General features: G+C 35.7%; 1 protein-coding gene across 3 annotated transcripts in view; it reads left to right on the top strand.

The window, feature by feature from the left end:
* LOC117983484 (cell adhesion molecule Dscam2-like) overlaps nucleotides 1-23,045 on the top strand; it is a 157,599-nt gene that overhangs the window by 13,231 nt on the left and 121,323 nt on the right. For all 3 annotated transcript variants that reach the window (XR_011236924.1, XR_011236923.1, XM_034970051.2), the window contains exon 2: nucleotides 8,419-8,486. Coding sequence is in view for 1 of the 3 variants with exons in the window: in XM_034970051.2 (XP_034825942.2) it covers nucleotides 8,435-8,486 (52 nt within the window). In the remaining 2 variants the exon portion in view is untranslated. The remainder of the gene's footprint in view (nucleotides 1-8,418; nucleotides 8,487-23,045) is intronic.

The following is a 23,045-nucleotide window of genomic DNA, read 5'->3' as shown; positions in this document are numbered from 1 at the left end:
ACGAATGAATATTTTGTATGGAAAAACTATGCATGAACGCACTATTAATTTTTTTGAGTGTACATTCGAATCGCGACGTCATTTGTTTAAAAGCGGCTGGGATTTCCATATTTTTCACGCTAATCTCAGATTTTATGGTGAATTGAATTTTTTATTTTATTTTCGTTTAGGTTTATTTATGAATTTATTTGTTCTAGCTATACCATAGATTTTATGCGAATCGATTAATTTTTTGTTGTGTAGGTAACTCAAATTTGAAACAGTCAAAAATTACACCTGAAAAATATTTTAAATTTTAGTTAATATAAAACGACAAAACAATTTTGAAAACAATTAATTTATTTCAGTTAGATAATATATAAAAGATAGTCAGTTCCAAATTTTAATATAGGTACTAATTCAAATGACAGACTGTGGAGAGCAATGACATGTCATTGGTGGAGAGGATAGTCGTAGATTCTAACCCTCTAACAAATAAACCTGGAATAGCGGTGGAATAGTTATACTCTGTTTTGTCTTTTGCCTTCAAATGTCAAATTACTGATGACAGAGAAAGACAAAACGGAGTATAACTATTCCACCGCTATTCCAGGTTTATTTGTTAGAGGGTAAGTGTCTACACAGTGTTCAAATTAATAGAATACCCTGTATTCCGTAGATACAGTCACTGACGAGGCGAGGTAGTGCTGTAGGGTAGCCGTAGGGTTGTCGAGGTGCTCTGGTATGCCGTAGACAGGTAGTATAAAGACGTAATAGAACGTAGTCGTTAATCCATATCCATACTATATTTTAAATGTGAACTTACACAAGTGTATTTGTTTGTCAGTCTGTTTGTTAGCTTTCACGGCCCATCGGCCATCTGTTCAACCGATTTTGATGTTTGGTACAGAGTCAGCTTACATCCTGGGGGAGGAATTTTTGTCCCAGAAAATCACAGGGTTCCCACGGGATTTTATAAAGCTTAAATTCACGCGGATGGAGTCGCGAGCATCAGCTAGTAATTAATAATTACCATTAGCACCAAAGATAAACACCTAGATCGGCATCACACGACCCACTAATCGCCATATGCCGGTTATTGATGACTATCCAATTAATCTTGCTCAGCACAGCCTTCCGGCTTTGAATCCACCGGTTCTGTGTATTTGAAGTTTGAAACTATTGCATAGTTGTATAAGTCCCGCAAATTGCTATTGCGCTGGAACCATGTCTCATTATCATCGAAATGACGTCATTTTGACGTCAGCCGAAATAAAAAATGGTATATACCATCAGCTCGAAACTTCAGTCTAGTGCTGACGTCACTAAAATGGCGGCCATGCGCATTAGCAATTTGCGGGACTTATACAGAAACCATCATTTTGTACATGAAACATCATGATCAACCCATCGCCGGCTCACTACAGAGCACGGGTCTCCTCTCAGAGTGAGAAGGGTTTTGGTCATAGTCTACCACGCTTGCCATGTGGAGCTTGGTAGACTTCACACACCTTTGAGAACATTATGTAGAACTCTCAGACATGCAGGTTTCCTCACGATGTTTTCCTTCACCGTTAAAGCAAGTGATATTTAATTAATTAAAACGCACATAACTTCGAAAAGTTAGAGGTGCGTGCCCGGGATCGAACCGCCGATCTCCGATTAGAAGGCGGACCTCCTAACCACTAGGCTATCACAGCTTTGATTTTTGTACAATCTGATGCAATTAAAAAGTTGGTTTAATTGATTGTACCTATAGTACGCGACAGGTTGAAATAGCAATAGCTAACCCGTGGCCCTACCGCGGTTGTTTGACAGCTACAATGTCACGATCGCAATCATCTCTGATTGGTTAATGCTCGCTCACTATAATATTGGCCACAATGCATTGTTGCAACAAGAATGGCACAAATTCAGCCAATCAGAACAATTGAGATTGTAATAATGATTGATGCAGGTTTTAGACAATCACCCTGCTGGTGCGGGCGAGCGCGAGTGACGTGTGGGGCGTACCGTCTCATACCCCGATTGCCATCTCGACCTGTCGCGGAATATAGCTGTAATTATTTCCTAGTAAAGTCCACATAACCACTAATCACCGAATGATGATTATTGATGACTGTTCAATTAATCTTGCTCAACTATACCAATTCCGAAAGTTTGAAGTGAATTATATAATTGATGAAAGATTGGAGGTTTGATTCCTGGTATCTTGCAGCCGTACTCAGAGTCGCTAATCGTTACTTAAGATTGAGTTAAAACGAAACAGATTTATGTGAGAGATATAGCTCTGTCTCGTATTAACTAAACTTAAGTAACGATTAAGCGACTCTGAGTACCTACGGCTGTTAGTAAGTAGTATATAAATGTAAATGTAAGTTTTTATGCTAAAAAGGTGACACTTGAGCTAAGTTAAATTGATGTCAAATTAGGTAAATGTTTGTTAGTTAGTTAGTAGTTTTATTATTTTAGAGAGGAAATGTATTGTAAACTGAGTGCACCGAATTATTATTACGAATGAAGTAAACAGCATCACTTCACTTCAGTACTCCGTAAAATTACACACATACATAGGTACAATATTGTATAGCGGATACCCAGCGTGTGCTACTACGCAAAAAATTGCCTTATAAATTTTTTACTAGCCTGTAACAATCTTCGCATTATTGGCTTTCTAATGAAACTGGTTTCTGGCACATTAAATAGTATCAAAGTCTATTTATAACGGACACAGGTAGAATTTTTTTTTGTGTTTTAATGATTTATTAATTATTTATTTGTACCAAAAACATTTGTACCAAGAGAAAAAGAGTACTTAGTACCTAGTACTTAGTAGTAGTCTAGTACTTAGTAACTTATCTCTATGAGAGATCTCTACCAGTGACCCTTGGCAGTGCGAGTGGTTGTAGAGGGAGTAGGTACAGGTACAAATAGAATTTATTTAAAGAGATGTAATAATGTAAATAACATTTATCCTATAATTTCTTCCAAACTCTACGGATTTTCCCAGAAAATTTCTTCCAACCGAAGTCACATGCTGAATGAGTGAGTGAAGTTAGACCATGGAATCCAAACTTGCTAGCGTTTGGTAATATTTCATGTGGATGTGGCATTCTAAGCCCTGGGCCAATTTGGCTCGAGCGTTTTTTTATACGAAGCTCTAATAAATCGACGTTACAGTTAAGCTAGGGCTACAGTGTGGGGCCTTGATTTACAAGAATCTCTATCACATTTAAATTGTCAAACAAGTAGGTAAGTCGCAAAATGTCGAATAGGCATTATAATGTATTTAGCCCTTTTTCATTTTGATGTTAATCGTTCGTACATAATTAGTAGGTACCTATTGAAAAATTGAATGATGTTTTCAAAGTGAATGAATAATCTAGCCTTCTAAAAAATTCCTGTAACTTGGCGTGGTTTCTTCTTGCTATGCGAGGGGCTTATCCATACCTTGTGTAATTTCAGTATCGTGGATAAAACCCATTTTTCATACAAAACAGACACACACCGAAATAATGATAATACTTAGTCTACTCAGGAATCCGGAAACGAGCTTTGAGATCGGTGTGTGTGTGTGTGTGCGTGTGCGTGTGTGTGTGTATGTGTGTGTGGTGCGGCAGGGACATGTGGTCCAAACCTTAAAAAACTAAACCATATAAAACAACAAGATTTCTCGATGTTTCTAGCAAGGCAAAGTTAAAGACATAAAACCCGGATCTGGAACATAAAACCGGATAGACTTATGACGGGCCCAGTTTTACGACCACTTACATAGTGTTATGAATTTACGCTTTATTAGCGCTGGCCAGCCTAGGATTGATGGCATACATGATCCTTGAAGTTTTTATGACCACATTATATATTATATGCGTAATATAAGTAATATTAGACGCTTAATCGAAAAAATAAATCTTACAATCTACGCTAAGTACATCTAATCAAAAGGCTCGAAGTAAGTGGAATGTGGATAGGTACATAATAAATGATCCAATTCCATCCATCAGCCTGTATGCGTCCACTGCAGCATGCACACAGGGATTTCCAAGAGCGCGCCACCAAACATCATGATCCTCCGCTTTCCTCATCCATCCGCTTCCTACCGCCTTCCAAGTCATCGATCCAGCGGGCTGGAGGTCGTCCTTATAAGTTTAGCATATACCATATACCTAAGCATTTGATCTAATTTTACGAAAAAAGAAATTTAGATCTAGCTAAGTATAGTCCGCGACAGGTTGAGATAGCAATCGGGGTAAGAGGATTAATCACGATTAATTTAATCGGATTAAAATTAATCGATTAAAAAATTATCGATTCGTGCCAACATTGAAAAGTAACTGGGTCGGATGGAAGTGGAACCCATAACTGAAACAAACTTGCACTCTTCATTTTACTGACTTCAAAGCTAGATGTAGATACAAAAAAAATTGCGAATGCTTGCACGAACTACGAGTGAATACCTGTTACTAAATTGATTCGCAATCAGAATGAAAGCTCGCTACTCATGTGAGAGGTCCTTACTCCTTACAATTTCCAATGTATTCAATTAAAGTCCATTATTAAATTGGTTCAGCCTTGCCGGGGTTTTTCTTTTTGGTAAAGGTCTTTGTGAATTGGCAATTTTTTTGGCAGCCAAATGTTTCAGTATCTATAAAGTAGGTAAAAGTTTGGGAATACAAACTCTTGTACAAGAATATAAATATGAATCTGAATTGAAAAAAAAAAACCTTGATTGGTTTAAAAAAAATAGGTTAACTAATTAGGTATACTTGCATACTTTCGTGCATATTCTTGCCTAACTTAACAAGTGACATTTAGAAAGTTATATTGCTTAAAAGTTGTATGTTGCTTAAAAAAACAAAATTGCTAGAAACCCCGTGTGAAACCGCTGCAGGCCGATAGTTTCTTTGATAAAACATAAAATTCATAAAACTGTATCATAAAATTTGACCCGTTTTTCCCAGCAGTTTTTATGTTTTGTATCATAGTTTTATGTCTTCAAGTTTGTCATGTGATGAGAATCAAGGGACGACTTTCAAGATCCTTTTTATTATTAAGAAGTACAATACTCATTTTTGGTAGAGAATTTCTGCAACCAAGAACTAAATGTTCAAAGCTTAATAACGTCTACTTATTCTGGACTAAGAGCCCGGTGAGGGCCTGAGTCCAGACCTTCGTTTTTTTTTCTTCGTTCTCTTTCTCTATTCTGGAGAAAAGCACGATGGACAAGTACACTGGACTTGCGGTTGCTGGCCTGTTTTTGTTTCTTAAGTACATTTAAATAGGTACAATTATAATTTTAAATTTTAATTACGTAATATTCCTTACAAAATAAATATAAAAAGAACATCAAATTGTCTTTTTCATTTTCATAAACAAAAATAAAAAATGTACAGATAAAAAAGGCCTCTCTCGAGACAACAAGTTTCTTATAAGGCTGTTTGCATACAGAGTTCGGAAGACAAAGTTTCCCAGTTCCTAAAGTATAATGCTTATAGGAATGTCCGATATTGATTAATTTGGGGATACTTGCCTTCTTTATTTAGTAACTAGATTATACCCGTGTCTACGTAGATTTTTTTGAACCCTTGGAAACTCTTTATTTTTTTAGATAAAATAGCCAGTGTCCAACACCGGGATGCAAGCTATCTCTGTGCCAAATAGATAGTGCCCGCGACTTCTTGCACGCGGAATTAGGTTTTTCAAAAATTCCTTGAGAACTCTTTGATTTCCCGGGTCAAAAAGTAGCAATGTACATCCATGAGATGCAAGATATCCCTGTATCAAATTTTGTAAAAATTGGATGAGCGTATGGGTCGTGAAAAATTAACAAACAGACATTTTTGCATTTTTTTATTGTTTTATTTAATAATAAGGAATACTTTGTATACTATATACATAAAATTCTATTTATGATATTAAGTATAATAGTATAGAATTGTGGATGAAAGCGTTTCATATTTGAACGAGCGAAGCGAGGTGTCTGAGTCTACTTGAGTGAAATTGCACTTGTCCGTCTGGCCGTCTGTCACAGCCTTATAATAAGCCTTATAATAAGACATAATTATAATATACTAGATGATACCCTCGATTTTGTCCGCGTGGATTTAGGATTTTTTGAAAATCCCGTGAGAACTCTTTAATTTTTCGGGTTAAAAAGTAGCCTATGTCCTTTCTCGGAATGTAAGTTAACCAAGTTACCAAATTTCATCAAAATCGGTTGATTTTTTGGGCTGTGAAAAGCTATCAGACAGACAGACACACTTTTACATTTATTATATTAAGTATGGATTAGTATGGATATGAATATGGATTTTGAAGTAGGTACGAGTCGCAACCCACAGCAATGAGAAATACGACGCAGTGAGAAAGACAGAGTTACAAATTCAGTGAATATTATCCCTTAGGGTTACATCACCCCAACATCATTCGTGTCACCTCACCTCAAAGCCATCCTCATGCTAAGTGCATCTTAACGTTTTAAGATCCGCTTTTAAGTCTCTCTCAAGATGTTTGTTTACGACTTTTCGCATTTTCGGACTCGAACGTCTCTTTTGTAGGATTATCCCGATATTACGGAACTTGGAATGGTATCTAAAGCCATATTTTTAAGAGGGATTCATTGGATGACTTTAAGTTTATCTTTTGTTTTTTGTGGACATCAAGATAAAAGAGTAATTAATGTAACTTATCAGTTGAAACGCATCCCAAACAACAAAACCTTTTTTATTGACTAAATTATTATAATAATAGACGTAATTGCTAATAAGTACAATGAGTATTTTTAACTGATGATTGAAATAGAAAATTGGTGCATACCTACAGCCTGGGAAGTCATGACTAATGTGATAATGATCCCAACAATGGTTGATTTTGTATATATTTTTTTCGGATTGAGTATGCTGCGTAGGCCGCTCCAGCGTCACCGGGTGGGGTGGCGAGCGCGAACTTTCACCTAAGAGTGAGCTCTAGGGCTCGAAGAAATAATTGGAGAGGTCAGGGGGCAACGTCCTCCTAAGGGTGCCTCCTTTGAGGCTCGGACCACGGCTTAGGATGACGTTGGGATGAGTGGGTTGCTTGGACTGGTAAGTCCGTACTCCGTACGCCCCCGAGGCTGTGACGTGAGTTCACATCCGGGTGACGTTAGAAATCGGGGACCTCGTCTTCGCCGGCGAAGACGCTGTGATTATTTATACTCTTTGTTGCCATAACATTATACTAGCTATCTATAGTACGCGACAGGTGGAGATGTCAATCAAGGTATGAGGCGGGGGGACATCCACCACACCCGCACGTCACCCGCGCTATCTCGCATCGTGTTAGCGCGGGGGCTGTGATGGTGCCACATCGATCGGTCGCGTACTATACCTGCCTACCAAAAATCGATCTGCCTGTCACTAGTAGTTGGGTTATCTACCTATATTTAGCGCTTGAAAATCGATTTACATGACCAAGGTAGGTAATGTATGAATTAAGATAGCACTAATACTAATACCTATACTTAAAACCTAATCGCAATTAAATCACTATAAAGCCTTTCATTAAAAGCGCATTTTAGTCTACCCAAATGCAAGCACTAGATTCGATTGTGGTTTGGATGGGAGTATTGGACACTGTCTTGTTACTTGTAACTGAGCGAATGTATAAATTGACCCTATAGTCTTAAATTTATTGATATAAGAGCTTTGGTATAGCTTGGTACCAATTTAGTGTTTTTGAACCACTTGGAAATAGAAATAAAAATATTTTGAACCGTCAAATGTAGGTATCTACCACCGGTTCGGAATGACTTTCCTACCGAGAAGAATTAGCAAGAAACTCACTCTTTTCAAAGATTTGATTTACAATATTATACTGCATTACTGGAGCGAATTAAGAGAGAGAGACTAAGGTAAAAATTAAGCTTAAGAAAAAAGTGTTAGATTAGAAATATTTTCTCGACGACTCGATGGTAAAATGATAAGGTCCTTTTGAACGCAAAATTCCTCTTGTCATTCTTCTTTAATTAATCTACACTAATATTATAAAATTGCAAAAGTGTTCCGTTTAACCAATTTTGACAGAGGTAGCTTGCACCTCGGGGAAGGATATAGACTACCAGCAAATTAAAGAGTTCCCGAAGAATTTATAGAAAACCATCATCAAATTCATATTTGGTACAATGATAACTTGCATCCCGGACACAGATTAAAGGTTACGTTTTATCCTTAAAAATCGAGGAGTCCCCATGGGATTTTTAAAAACCTAAAATCACAGCAACGTACTCGCGGGCATTATCAAGTTTAGTATATTAACCAGTTATTGATATAATATCATTATTTATTATTTACCTGTAAAAATATACAAAGCATTTCTTATCTTTGTCTGTATAAGATTACTTTTCCGTCGTAAAAGTTAAATAAATAATAATAAAATAATAAACACAGTATTCTTTTGTTACAGAAAAAAATCAATCGACATGTCTGGACGGGCCCTCATTCTGCTCATGTCTATAGCGACATTCAATATTGGTAAGTATCTTTACAACTTTTGGAAGCTTTCGAGCATCATCGAGAATGAAAATATAACAATTATTTATTAATTTCGGGCATGATGGAAAAATAATTGGACGAAAAAACGAAATTCATCCAATGTTTTCCCAGTTTTTCCGGCTCCGCCGTAATGATAAGTGGTTATGTACGAGTATCAAAAGGTCAGGTTCTTGACTTTATTCAGTTGTTGGCCAAAATATTTGTACAATGCCCCTGATTAAAATTAAATGTTATATGAGCAAGAAAAGACTTACTTACTTACTTGCATACTGGAATTTAGTAGATTTGATTTAAGTGCCAAAGGAACCTGAGATAGAGTTAACGAGGAGCTTCTGAACTAAATACCTAGTTTTAATGTATATAACGGGTACATACCGCGATTAAATTTTCTTTTTATTATACTATATCTAACTCTAGTAAATATATATTAGTGTGTTAGTAACAATATTTCCTTTTAGTTATGTTAGGTAGTAATTTTAGTGGTTAGTAATTAAATAAAATGGCCTAGCCAGCTCTAGGCGCCCCGTGGTCACCGCCACCCAGTGCTTAGTTATTGGGCAGCCTATCCTATCTTTAATTGCACCCAGAATGCTGTTGGAACTGTTACGAAGACGCTGTAGGAGTGAGGCTATCTTTTTACGGATGATGGCATGAAAGCCATCAGTCCTGGATATCTGATGAGTTAGTAGATAATTGGTGGAGCAGAGACCAGGCTTAGTTGTTTTTTGGGGCAGAGTGAACTAGAGTGAGGGAATTCTCAGTTTCATCCTGAATGGACGATAGTATGTCAAATATTGGGCTATAGTGACTTAAAATCAAAGAAAATAGGGCTACTTTAGGGCCACACCGTCAAATGTACTAACATTTGACGTGGCCTGCCAGTGACATCAAAGCCTCGACGTGTTGTTTAGAAGTTTCCTAACTGTCGTGAACTGTGTCGTTACACAATATGGCTAGTTGTAGAGACCTAATTAAAACCACTGTTGCACCAGAGAGTCCTCAGGAGACCTTCAATAAATGTGTATACTAGCATAAACAAACCAAATATACGTACTTTGTTAGATTTGCATAGCGTTCCCGCAATGACGCCGTTCAATTTGGAACGCTCAAAGTTTTAATTACGGCGCGAAATTAATTTGAGATTAACTTTGGAATACCAATTTATGTTTCTACATTCATACTGTTGGAATTGTTACACTGCAAATTTTCGGTTGACGTTTTTCGCATTGTTATATTTTGTATTTTGCATAGTAAAATAATTTGACACTAGTAATTCGACACTAATAAAAACAAAAACTATTTGGATAAAAATGCTAATCGGAATGCCATATCTTTATGTTTATGTTTTGTGATTTGCTTTAACAAATGTATTAAATTTTGAAGTACTTATTTAATTTAATCTGATCAGCTCATTGACTGTAGCAATGTAAAAATTACGCCGATCCGTTAAGTTGCGACGTGATTGAAGGACAAATCAACAAACAAACACATTTTCGCATTTACAATATGTGCATATTTATAAAATGTGTGGTAGTGATGGACAGTGGTATAAATACAAAATAATTTATTCACTCTTTTTTATAGTCAGGATTTATAAATAGATTTTAAATTATGAGTAAGGATAAAGTTTGGCAGCATCGTTATATTATACCTACCGCATAATTTATAATATTCGAAACCCAGTCGACGCACACCATTAAACACATTTTTGCAGGTTCTTGAACTACAAACTTCTTTTGGTCTGAAGCGACTACAAAAATTAAGCTTTGTTTACAACTCCTCTTACAAACGCACCGTCTGTATTAATTTTAATGAGTCCATCTTTACAAAGCTTCGTGTTTTTATGCTTTTATTCCTACACTAGTACCTATATTTTATCTTTGTAATCAAAAGGATTTGTATGAATATTTATTCAATGTCAATATCAACATTCATCGTCTTTTTCTGCTATTTTATTAGAATATATGCTTTTTAGTTATTAAGTATACACTCTTTACAGATAACATCCTGTGTATTCCTCTAATAGTGCCACATTTTTATGCATATTAAAAAAACAAATAAAATTTTGTAACTTAAGCTCAAACTTAAATTTAAATTCAAATCACATCACACTTCTAACTTAACTTATAACTGAAAGGTTTCAAATAAGAGTTCATTAGCATTTTACTGCTATTTTCCCATTAATTTTATCCGTTAATATCAGACTTTAATAAAAGAATCGGATATAAAAATGTAAAATGTCACTTTTTATTGTACTGTATAAAATTTTACGGAACATATAAAATTTGTATGTGAATCTAAAGTGACTCGATAAAATTTTATAGGCACTCTCCAACGTTGTTACGGACAAACGGAATAAAGACTATTAGGTATCTTTACAGAATTAGAATATCCAAATTTTAAATTACCTTTTAATATTGTCACAATTAGAATCTTTTAATATACCTTTATTATTTTGTATGTTTTTTTAATTATCATAAACGATAAGTGTACCCTAAGCAAGTATTTACTCAATAAAAAACATGTCTACCAATCTAAAAACTTCTAAGTACCTATGTGATTTTAAAACTATAAATAAAAGACGTATATTTCTATAAAAAAATAAATCGATCGTTATCGAAATCGAAATCGAATAGCGATCATTATGTAAGTAGCTACATTCTTATCAATACCGTTTTCATTATCTCATACTTTTATAACGCTTCCAATCTTTTACAACACAAGATGCTTTAACATTCTAATAGCCTATGAACAGCCTTATTATTATCTAAACAAAATGGCGTCTTGTATATGAAGCCTTTGTAACATTTTCTGTACAGTAAATAAGTAAAATATTTCGTTTTAGTATAGTTTGGTTGTAAAACACCCGTAATTTTTACCATTTACTATCCTAATTAATATTTATATTTTTTAATTATGAAAACTAAAACAAGTAGGTAAATAATAATCATAACTTCAAAAACAAACATTCTAAGAATTATTTTAAAATAATAATTATTTCACGAACTTAATTTTAATCTAAACTGTTATTAGTGACACATATGCGAAATTGTCAAATTAAAAAGCAATTTATTTGGCAATTTAGATTAGTATTTCAAACTTAATTCCGAATTAATTTAGAGGTGTTGATTGGCGTCCTTGTACCAGCAATGAGAACTACAACGCAGAGAAATCTAGTGTCATTCATCATCATGATCAACCCATCACCAACTCCTCTCCGAATGAGAAGATTTTTGACCATAGTCTACAACGCTGGCCAAGTCGCATTGACAAACTTCATACACCTTCGAGAACATTATGGAGAACTCTCAGGAATGCAGGTTTCATAACGATGTTTTCCTTGAAGCAAGTGATATTTATAATTCAGAAAAGTTAGAGGTACGTGCCCGGGATCGAACTCCCGACCTCCAATTAGGAGGTAGACGTCTTTACCACTAGGCAATGTACTAAAGTCATTACAACGTATGAATTAACATAGGCATTTTAAGAAAGGTGAGCTTTTCATAAATACGAGTTACCTTTATAAATGTTCCATCCTATCTTCGGCGTGTTTCTGTGACGTTGACATATTGCGCCATATATTTTGGCGGCGCCATACATTTCCCGTTAATCGATTATAAAGCCTTGTTATTGATATGGCGTTTACCATAATGCTGCTTTTGTTGTTGCCGTGAATGGATTTTGTATAATAGACCTGATTTATAGCTTGTTAGTAAGTTAAGTAACACAATGCATAACGAAACCCTATTTTGTTTGGCCCTCATGTTTCTTCTTTTAAAATTGTCACATAAAGTCAGTCCTTGACATTAGTCTATTTGGAAGCACCTATCTCTTAGGCACAATACACAAGTACAGAATAGAGTGAACTCAATCTCAACTTTATTTAATTCGGCATAGCGGTGGCACTTTCAGCATCAAATATTTAAAGCTGAAGTAAAGTAGGTATAAGTCCCGCAAATTGCTATTGCGCTGGAACCATGTCTCATTAACATCGAAATGACGTCATTTTGACGTCAGCCGAAATAAAAATACCTATACCATCAGCTCGAAACTTCAGTCTAGTCCTGACGTCACTAAAATGGCGGCCGCAATGTAAAAGTTAAAGTCAAATGATTTATTCAAAATAGGTAATAAATTACTCTTTTCGATTGTCAGTTGTTGGATTTGTAAGATATAGTGGTGATAATTATTACGCAAACTTAAAACTAAAGCTACGAGGATTCCAAACGCGCCCAGGTCTGAGAAGAGCCCACAACAAACTCAGCCAGTTATTCTTTTTATTATCACCACTTTACGTGGGAGTTATACATATTTCAAATAAATCCGCCGCATATTATAGACTGAAATTTTTCTGACAGCCACTTTCATCATTCATAGACGTTCAATCCAGCAAAACACTGACGGGGACTAATACAAAATGTATTAGCAGAGTGCGTTCCGGCGTGTATCTGCAAATTTTCTAACAGATTGTCTGATAAAATACGGTGGGCTGCTTGGTTATCAAAAAATACTCCGCGCCTCACCTTCACTCTTTTCTGTAGGTGTGTGTTGACTGTTGTAAGTTTTGAACGGGTTCTAATGTTTAAAATTTTGGAAGTTATATGGAAATAATTTATTACTGTCATCGTTTTTACCTGTTTTTACTGAACCGAGCTCCCACAGCGTCGAACCGTCCATCGGTAGTAGGTACTTATCCCCTGTTAAATAATAATTAATTCATAATATACAAGTTAGCAAAGTTTTCTTTAACGTGAACACAAAAGCGTTCTCCTTAAGAGGATAAGATCGTAAAGAAACACAAAATGGATGTGACGCTGCTAATTTTCCTCACAATTTACTTCCTCTCAAGTTTTTCCAGACACATTTTTAACCTAAACGCCACTTGACTCAGCGCCAGTTTTTCACACGAGCCTTCTGCTGCTTGATTGATTGATATTGATCCCTGTTTGTTTTTTATTTATTTACGTGGTTTTTAGCCTTCTTTTGTAACTCATAGAACAATTCCTGTAATGAAAACCCGTGAACGTCTTGGTTCCTTACTGCCCTATTTTTAGGGTTCCGTACCTCAAAAGGAAAAACGGGACCCTTATAGGATCACTTTGTTGTCTGTCTGTCTGTCTGTCCGTCTGTCTGTCAAGAAACCTACAGGGTACTTCCCGTTGACCTAGAATCATGAAATTTGGCAGGTAGGTAGATCTTATAGCTGATATTTGAGGAAAAAATTTGAAAACTGTGAATTTAGGGTTAGATCACACAAAAAAAATTAAATTGTGGTCATGAACTAATAATTAGTATTTTCAATTTTTCACATAAAATTCAAAGATGTAGATGCTCTAAATAGTTAAAACATCAGAATCGATAGCAATACATATTTGACTGATTCCGTTTTAGATTGGCTAACTTAGAAGACATAGAGTCTACAAAGGGTGCAGAGATACAAAAGATAGACAGTAAATTGAGCAGGTTAGAAGATGACCTCAAAAAGCTTTGCAGTACTAGAAAACAAATCGAGGAATGGCTTAAAAAGGTATGTTACCATCTGCATTCTGCATCAAACTTGACCGCCTCTTATACAATGTATCTTTTTAGGGTTCCGTACCTCAAAAGGAAAAAAGGATCCCTTATAGGATCACTTTGTTGTCTGTCTGTCCGTCTGTCTGTCAAGAAACCTACAGGGTACTTCCCGTTGACCTAGAATCATGAAATTTGGCAGGTAGGTAGATCTTATAGCTGATATTTGAGGAAAAAATTTGAAAACTGTGAATTTAGGGTTAGATCACACAAAAAAAATTAAATTGTGGTCATGAACTAATAATTAGTATTTTCAATTTTTCAAGTAAGATAACTATATCAAGTGGGGTATCATATGAAAAGTCTTCACCTGTGCATTCTAAAACAGATTTTTATTTATTTTTATGTATTATAAATTTTGAATTATCCTGCAAAATGTCGAAAAAATACGACTGTAGCACGGAACCCTCATTGCGCAAGCCTGACTCGCACTTGGCCGGTTTTTTAAAGACATAATCAATAGCCTACTAGTAGATTGTACACATATTGTACAATAATGGCATAAAACAAGCCATTTCTTTTCTAATGAGGTTGTATAGATCAGGATACCTACACAACCTCATCATAAGTGCAAAATGTTACTGGAACTATAGAAACTAGGAACATCCTAAGAACATACAATGTTTTTGTGTCATCCATATTGTATCATCAGATAGATTCTTGTGTACCTATAAACACTTTATGCACAAGAGCATGAAAAGCAGTTCTAGTCCACTTACAGGCAGCATAAAGTAGAACTTTACGAGCATGAAAAGTGAAAAAGATATTTGATTCAATTATAGATGACAAATTTAAAACAGATTTTTGGTAGATAGGTACCAATGTTAAAAGTACTACACTTTTTTCATTCACAACCTTTATGTTTTCACCTACATAATATTATAAAGGATAAAAAAGGCTTATAGGGAAAAATCCCTTTAACCCTATTTGTTCCGAATTGCTTTATGTTATCTATGTCTATGGGCTAAGGCGAGAATACTCCAGCGTAAATAAAATTCTATTGTCCCAATATGCCCTTTGTTTGATGTTTTCCATCAAATGTTAGAGAATAGTTCATCCTAAAAAAAAATTTGTAAGCATCAATTTTTTTTGTTATCACATTCTAGGGATTCTAATAGAAATCTCTTAAAGAGATAAGTTGTCCTTTTGCAAGTCCTTTCAAGTAGTGTTTTATGTACCTACTTATGTTTCAAAGTTGTAGGCTAAAGAGTTTCGGAGATAAGGGAGGAGGAATCTTCAATTTTCATCTATATTTGTAAATAACTTATTATTATTAAAAAAATGAGACCTTCATAACAAGCCCCGTTATTTGTTTATCCCACGGTACAGTTTGCTCAACTTGTTTTTATTTTCTAAATTGCCCCCCGAAAGTGAGTTCTCATTTTCAAAATTCATATATATTATTTACGTTACCTATAGGTACGTGGTTCATGTTTGAGTCACAGAAATTTATATGTGTACCAAATTTAAACTTGATCGGTAAATTCGGATCAGATTGACTGTAACAAATTGACAGACAGACACACATGTGATCCTAAAAGGGTTCGTTTTTTCTTACGGACGTATGAAACCCAAAAAAGCGCGGTAGTCACATGCCAAACTATAGTTTTCCTTACAAAGCTACGTGAACAAAGCACAGCAAAACATATAGATAGAAAGAATAGGCTTAAGGGAAAACCTTTCCTTTAAGCCTCTTTCTTTCAAAATTGCTTTATTTTATCTGTAGACTAACGCTCTGTATAAGTAAATACAATTCTATTGTTCCATTTCGCTCTTTTTGTGATGTTTCCACCAAACATCAAGCCCTATATCTTGGTGGAAACTATATTTCCAAAGATTGTACAGTACGCGGCAGAAAGTAATGTACACCGACATTTAGAAGGAGATCGCAGATTTGTAGAGCGTTGTCCCTGTCATTGAGACCGACAAAATGTCATATAGATATGAGTGACAGAGACAGCGCTCCACAAAGCCGAAATGTCATTCTAAAGGCCTTTCCTTTACTTTCTGCCGCGTACTGTGCTATGTATTTTTCTTTAAGGGTGAATTTCCTAAATGATAAATTGTATGCTACGATACTTTAATTAATATTTTCATTTCAAGGGTAGTCATTTATACATCAATTTATACTTGCGCCCGCGATTTTGTTTTGGTGAAAATATCTCCTATATCCTGATTCCCTATCCCGACGGAATTTCAAAAAATCCGGCCTTATTCCTTGTGACCTTAGATTATAAAGGAAAGCTTGGTATCATAAAGGTGAGCTTGTAAGCAGGACTTTTTTAAATGATTAATAACGTCAATCTATCTTTTTATCCTCTCCTTATATCAAAATTAGGTGATAGTCACATCAATAGCGCATTACTCAGCTTGTCCGAAGAAGCAAACAAAAAAAGCCGATAATATTTAAAAAAATCTGTTTTCAGACCTTTTTTAAACATAAATAATACCATTTACCTATTGTTTGCCAGATTTTATAAATTGATCCTTAACTATACAATAGGTATCTACAAAATATGTATTTAGTAAGATTTTAGCGTTTAAACTACCACCCACCCCAGCCACCCTCACAACTGGCTCTACGGGCAGCGGCACGCGCGGCCCGCAGTCACAAACGCAACTCCCTTGAAACTCCGGGGTCCTCCCTTGAGGACCCCGGATGGGTTCGAAACTAGTCGGGCTAACGTCGACTAAACTCGTGAGTACAGCCGGGACAAATATTATTTATAATATTTAGTAAGAGATTTAATGCTCCTTCCAAGTTAACCCGCTTCCATATTAAGCTGCATCATCACTTGCCACCAGGTAAGATCGTAGTCAAGAAATACCTTGCTTCTGAATAAAAAAATACAATAATATGTATTCGCGATGAAATGTAATAGGAATATTTTCTTATTGAGTAGGTAGATCGTATAATATTAGAAGATATCATACGAAAACAAACATAGCTATTATATTTTGGTTTGCTACAAAATTTCTATGTTCCTTCGTTTCATAAGGCAAAACATAATATTTGCTAATGAAAAAATATAATATATACTTAGATAAAAAATACGCAGCGTTTGAAAAGATGGCCTCATTAAAATTTATACGAACCGCTGCGTTTGTAAGAGCAGTTGTAAACAAAGCCTGGGTTTTGTAGTCGGCTCAGAGGAAAGGAAGTTTTTGGTTCAAGTACTTGCTAAAACAATGTTTAATCTCATGTCTAGGTTGCAGTCTACATTTTTTTATCTAGTGGGGGCTTTATTTGAAATCATTCGTTATCACAACTTGGGTTGAATTCTGGCCTAGCAAGTAAGTTGATACAACCATAACAACCTCGTTCTGGACGTAGATTTCTTGTAGTTGTAGGGACTTCTACACGCCACAGACTTGAGCCGCCTGAATCCAGTGGCTCCCAGTTACTCGTTTGATGCCGTCTGTTTAACTACATAGTAGAGGTCTGCCAACGCTGCGCTTTCCGGTACTAGGTCGCCATTCTAGCACCTTGGGTCCCCAACGTCTATCGGTTTTTCAAACAAAGTGCCCTACCCATTATAGGTACTTAGGGCGGTTTCAGACTAGTGTATTTTTTTGCGCGTATACGGTCGTTTCAGCATACGCGCTTACACGCGCGCTACATTACGCGCTTCAAAAACCGGACTCGCGTATACGGGCATATTTCGGCATGTTCGCTCGAACCGGTGGTGTTGTCTCTGTCGCGGTTCGCGCTTATTAGAAGCGCGGAAACGCTCGTACGAGTTGAGCGTGTGCCAAAAGGTGCGCCTATATGCGCTTCCAAAAACAAGCTCATATAAAACGCTAGTCTGAAACCGCCCTTAACGTTTCCCATCCCAAAATCGTAAGTTTTAATTTAATTTCTTATTCTATCTTATGACTGTCAATACTAGTTCACAGCGTTATAGAAATAGAATTCTCATTATACTTAATTTATACGAACCAATGCTTGCATAATTATGGCTTATAGTCCGCGACAGGTTGAGATGGGGTATGAGCCCCACGTCACCCGCGCTCGCCCGTACCGGGTAAGCGCGGGGGCTGCGTGGGTGTGCGGAGCGTTCATTCCCCGATTGCCATCTCGAACTGTCGCGTACTATAAGAGCATTTGTAAACAAAGCTTAGCTGTGCATAGTTGGTTCACATGAAAGGAAACTTGTGGTTCAAGTAGCAGTAAAACAATGTTTAATCTCTCGTCTCAATGTATGCTGGGTAAACATTTCAACAATTAATGCATGCCAGCCCATTTTTAGAGTCCCGTAATACAAGGAACCTTTAAACTTTCATCCAGTCCGCCCTGTCCAGCTTTGTATTTTATTTTTTAAAGAAACTTAGAGCTGTAAAGTTGTTTAGCAGATAAACCTACCTATAAAGTTACCGTTAAGTATATAGATTTCAAAAAAAAACTTCCAGAAGTAAAAAAAATCAAACCCTAACCTAACCTGAAAGAATCAAAGCCAAAAAATGTTTGATATACCCCTTCAAGTGCGGTCTCGTTTAAAAAACAGGTAATATAAAATTATTGTGAGGTTTAATAAGCAGTTTGTCGAAAAAAACCTACCGTTTAAGAAATATTAAATCTCAATGAGGCAGTTTTAAGTGACTTGAATCAAGCCCACACTCTAACTGCTAAATACTTACTACTTATATTGAAAAATCTGATATTTTTTAGAATATAAGTCAATTTGCTAATGCGCGTGGCCGCCATTTTAGTGACGTCACACTAGACTGAAGTTTCGAGCTGATGGTATATTTTTATTTCGGCTGACATCAAAATGATGTCATTTCGATTAATGAGACATGGTTCCAGCGCAATAGCAATTTGTGGGACTTATAGCATGTAGTATGAACCTATAAGCAACCCTTCGTGAGTCCGACTCGCACTTTTGTCAAAAAAATCCGAGACCAATGTTACGTCCTCTCTTCGTTTCATTACTGTATTATTGATATTTTTATTTCAATTTCGAATCATGAGATCAGTAGGTACAGAGCTCAGCGGAATTGGTTTATTGGAATTTTATTTAATTTTTTTTTGTCAAAATATTGCACATGAACCTGAAGATATTCAAAGAAAATAAGTGTATACGTAGGTACTTTTGAAACAAATTCGCGTTCTTCATAAAGAGGCTTTTCTTCCCTGTTCAGTTTTTCATATTATCCCTGAAATGATTACGCAACTGCAAAATTAGCAGAATTTTCCGTACCGTTATTCGTAATATGGAAAATTTTCGCTACGCTAAAAACGTTACGTAATGCCACTTTCTTAGCAATAAATATTACTTTCAATACCTGCTTCATTACTGTTAATAAAGCTTTGAAGCTATTTAAGTGTCTACTCATCCCCTCGTTCAACTAAGCACTTTCCAGAGTCTGTTTATTATTTCGAGTCATAATAATATTATTTTATTGGCTAAGTTATAGGCTAAAGGCTACTTCTAAAGAGCGGCTATTCATCTTAATAGAGGACTGTCGAAGATCTCATAGACGCAATATTCGCAAAAATGAATCATAGGACTAACGCGTTTTTTTAATATTATGGTCATTTATTGTCTTGTTTTAGTGTATGACGTCTTCTATCGGAGGTTGTCAAGAATCAGGATTAATATCTGCATTCATGATACTGATGCTGTGTCACTGTGAGCTGAAGGAGGTGATATTTGTATTTTTTTATGAAATGGCAAAGTACTTTAGCTGCCATAGGTAATTTTATGGTTTTCATAACTTTCAGATCTTTATTTTGTAGTAGATACAGTCATACTCTTGATACGTAGGTACGTTGTTGTGCCCACAAAATTCTACACATTTCAGTATAACAGTACCTTATTAGCAGATTTCGGAAGCTTCTGGTATTTTAATACCTGCTTATCTTATTTTTATATAGCAGGTACCTAAGTAGTTCTATTGATTCAATGAATGAATTAAGAAAGCAAAATAACAGTTTAAACTGCAAAACATAAGGATGAGAAATTGGGAATATTTTAAATAAGTAAGTACCAAACACTGTTCGTTGAACATTACGAGACTATATAGAACACTGAGTAATTTAATAACGCTTCCCCAAAAGGCTTTTATAATGAGCCTCCTCATTATAAAAGTAGGACTTAGTGCCTTATACCACTAAATTCTGCGCTGGTGCCGCTACGAGTGCCTAATTGCTTCTTTGGCTTATGTTTTCGACGTAGAACTTTCTCCAGTAACCTACGATATAATATACTATTCACATTTTATAAATTAAAAAAATAAATAATATTCTGGCTCGACATATCCTTTATTGCTTAGAGATTAGAGAGATTTCTTGAGATACCTAATAATGAGGCAAGCTCCGAGATATTTCCGCATAATCGTACGAGTATATTGCATCATCTGTTACCACCAGGTGAGATTGCAGTCAACGGCTAACTTGTATCTGAATAATAATAAAAACACATAGTGAGCTAACTTTCTTGTTATAAATTGCCGTGATACAAATTGGTTACATACCTAAACCTAAAAGGAAACTTCATCGAAAACCCTATAATGAATTTTGAATAATATGAATTATGGAATATACTTACTTAGTTAAATATTGAAGCCTAGTTAGTACACCTTCGATTTAAATATTTTAAAAAAAAATCTTTATCAGTGAACTAATGTTATTCTTTGAGAAACTAATAACGACATTAGAGATTGTTACTTGCTAAAGCTCTCAGATATAAGTAAAACAAAGTCTCAAATACCAAGTCAAAATTAATGCTACCAAAAATGTTTATTTTTATTTTTGCACCGTTTTATTTCTTACCGCTAAAAGTAGAATTCGGGATACGTCGTGTAAAGAGCCGATATTAATCAATCAACTGACAAACGCCTCGCGGAAAACTGGCGGTGAGTCAAATAGCGTTTAGGTGAAAAAAAATACTAGGAAAAACTTGCAACTGAGACGAGAGTAAATAAGAAGAGGAATACGCTTCGTCACTCACATTTAATAACGATTTTGGTTATTTCTTAGTGGGATAATCGACAGTTTTATTTTTCATTTGGTTTTGGCTAGCAGCTGCAGCGGCGGATTAAGATCGTCGAATGTCATCGTCATTGAAAGATCAGCATCAATGATTGACCCGATTTTTTCATCGTCTTTTTGATAAGGATTTCTGAACAGGCGTGAAAAAGAAAGCAAATAGGAAATCAGCAATTGGATGCCAAATAATAGCACAAACGAAGCGAGCGAAATTTTTTTCTTGAACTATCCGGAAATGAAAAAGCTTTACACTTAGCACTAGAGTGTGAGCCAATCGTAGGTGTTTGTACTATCAAACTACGGCAATCGACCCCCAAGTCCTCCCATCCGGCGAGGGGAGGATGTATCTACAGGGTGACCAATAAGTCATATTTTTTTTAAATAGGACTGCATTTTTTCTGAAAAACACAAGACGATTAATATTTAAAAACGGGCCATTTTTACCCGTATTTAGGGGTCATCTGATATCATTTGACCTCCCGTAGAACTTCGCGACTGGGTTGTGATTTTTTACCAGTCACTTTGTATATATCATCATCATCATCATTATCAACCAATAGACGTCCACTGCTGGACATAGGTACTCTGGACATAGGTACTCTGTATATAAATGTAATCATTTTTATAATTAATATGAGTTCATATTAATTCATTACACTACCAAGCAATTTCGTAACTGTCAAGTGTTAACGGTACATTATAAATAGAGCAATTTTAATTATTTTATAAAAGTTTTTGGGCAATTTCCATTCATAATAAGTATATTACCAGCGATAAATCTGGTCTATTATGCAAAATCCATTCACAGGCGCTATGAAAGCAGCATTATGGCAAACGCCATATCAATAACAAGGCTTTATAATCGATTAAACGGGAAATGTATGGCGCCGCCAAAATATATGGCGCAATATGTCAACGTCAGAGGGATACGACGAAGATGGGACGAAACATTTATCAATGCGTATTTATGAATTTGTAACTGTCTTTAAAGTACACATGTTAATCTATCATTTCGGGTTGCATATTTTGTGTATCCCAACATGTTGTCTATATGCCCGATTGGCTTATATTATGCCCTTGACTTCGTCCGCGTGAACTACACAAATTTTAAACCACTATTTTACCCCCTCAGGGGTTGAATTTTCAAAAATCCTTTCGTAGCATAGTCTACGTCATAACAGCTACTATCCTATCTGCATACCAAATTTTAGCCCGTTTCGTCCAGTAGTTTGAGCTGTGCGTTGGTAGATTAGTCAGTCAATCAGTCAGTCAGTCAATCAATCAGTCAGCTTTTCCTGTATCAAATTGTGTCAAAATTGGTTAATCGGACGGGTCGTGAAAAGACAGTCTTCACATGTTATAATATTAGTATGGTACGTTATATGTACATAATATATTACGGATTCAAAAATGTATTTTTTTGGTTTTGTTGTCATGCAGTTTGATCATGGTATGATTGCCTGCTTGACCTTACCACCAAACTAGCCCAAAGCCATCCTAAAGCACAATTATTTATACTAAACATTAATGATAATATAAGTACCACTACAAAACCACAATTAATGTTATTGGAAAAACAAAACTTACACGATATCGAAATGAAATAACAAATTAAACAAATAGCGTCTATATTTTCTCGTACCAATAAAAGTTTAAGTCGAATACCGAAGAATTTCTCCGGTTCTCAAATAAATCATCCCCATTAAGTGCTCAGGAGAAAGATTTCCGGAGCAAAATAGACGAGGAATCGTTGGAAAAAATGCATCGCATTTTATTGCATGCTCCTAGATTCTGTGAAAGTGTCGTATTGAGTCACAGATTCTCTTTATTAATTAGGCAAGCAATCTTTTGCATGCAAATGGGTTTGCAAGACCTATCTCTAGCTATGTACCTACTTGAAGCTTTTTATACTCTGACTAACTGATGCAGGCGACTTCGTCCGCGTAGATTTAGGTTTTTAAAAATCCCGTGGGTAC

This window comes from Maniola hyperantus, chromosome 7, assembly GCF_902806685.2.
Source record: "Maniola hyperantus chromosome 7, iAphHyp1.2, whole genome shotgun sequence".
NCBI classification, from domain to species: domain Eukaryota; kingdom Metazoa; phylum Arthropoda; class Insecta; order Lepidoptera; family Nymphalidae; genus Maniola; species Maniola hyperantus.
This window is presented reverse-complemented; position numbering and strand designations above follow the sequence as displayed.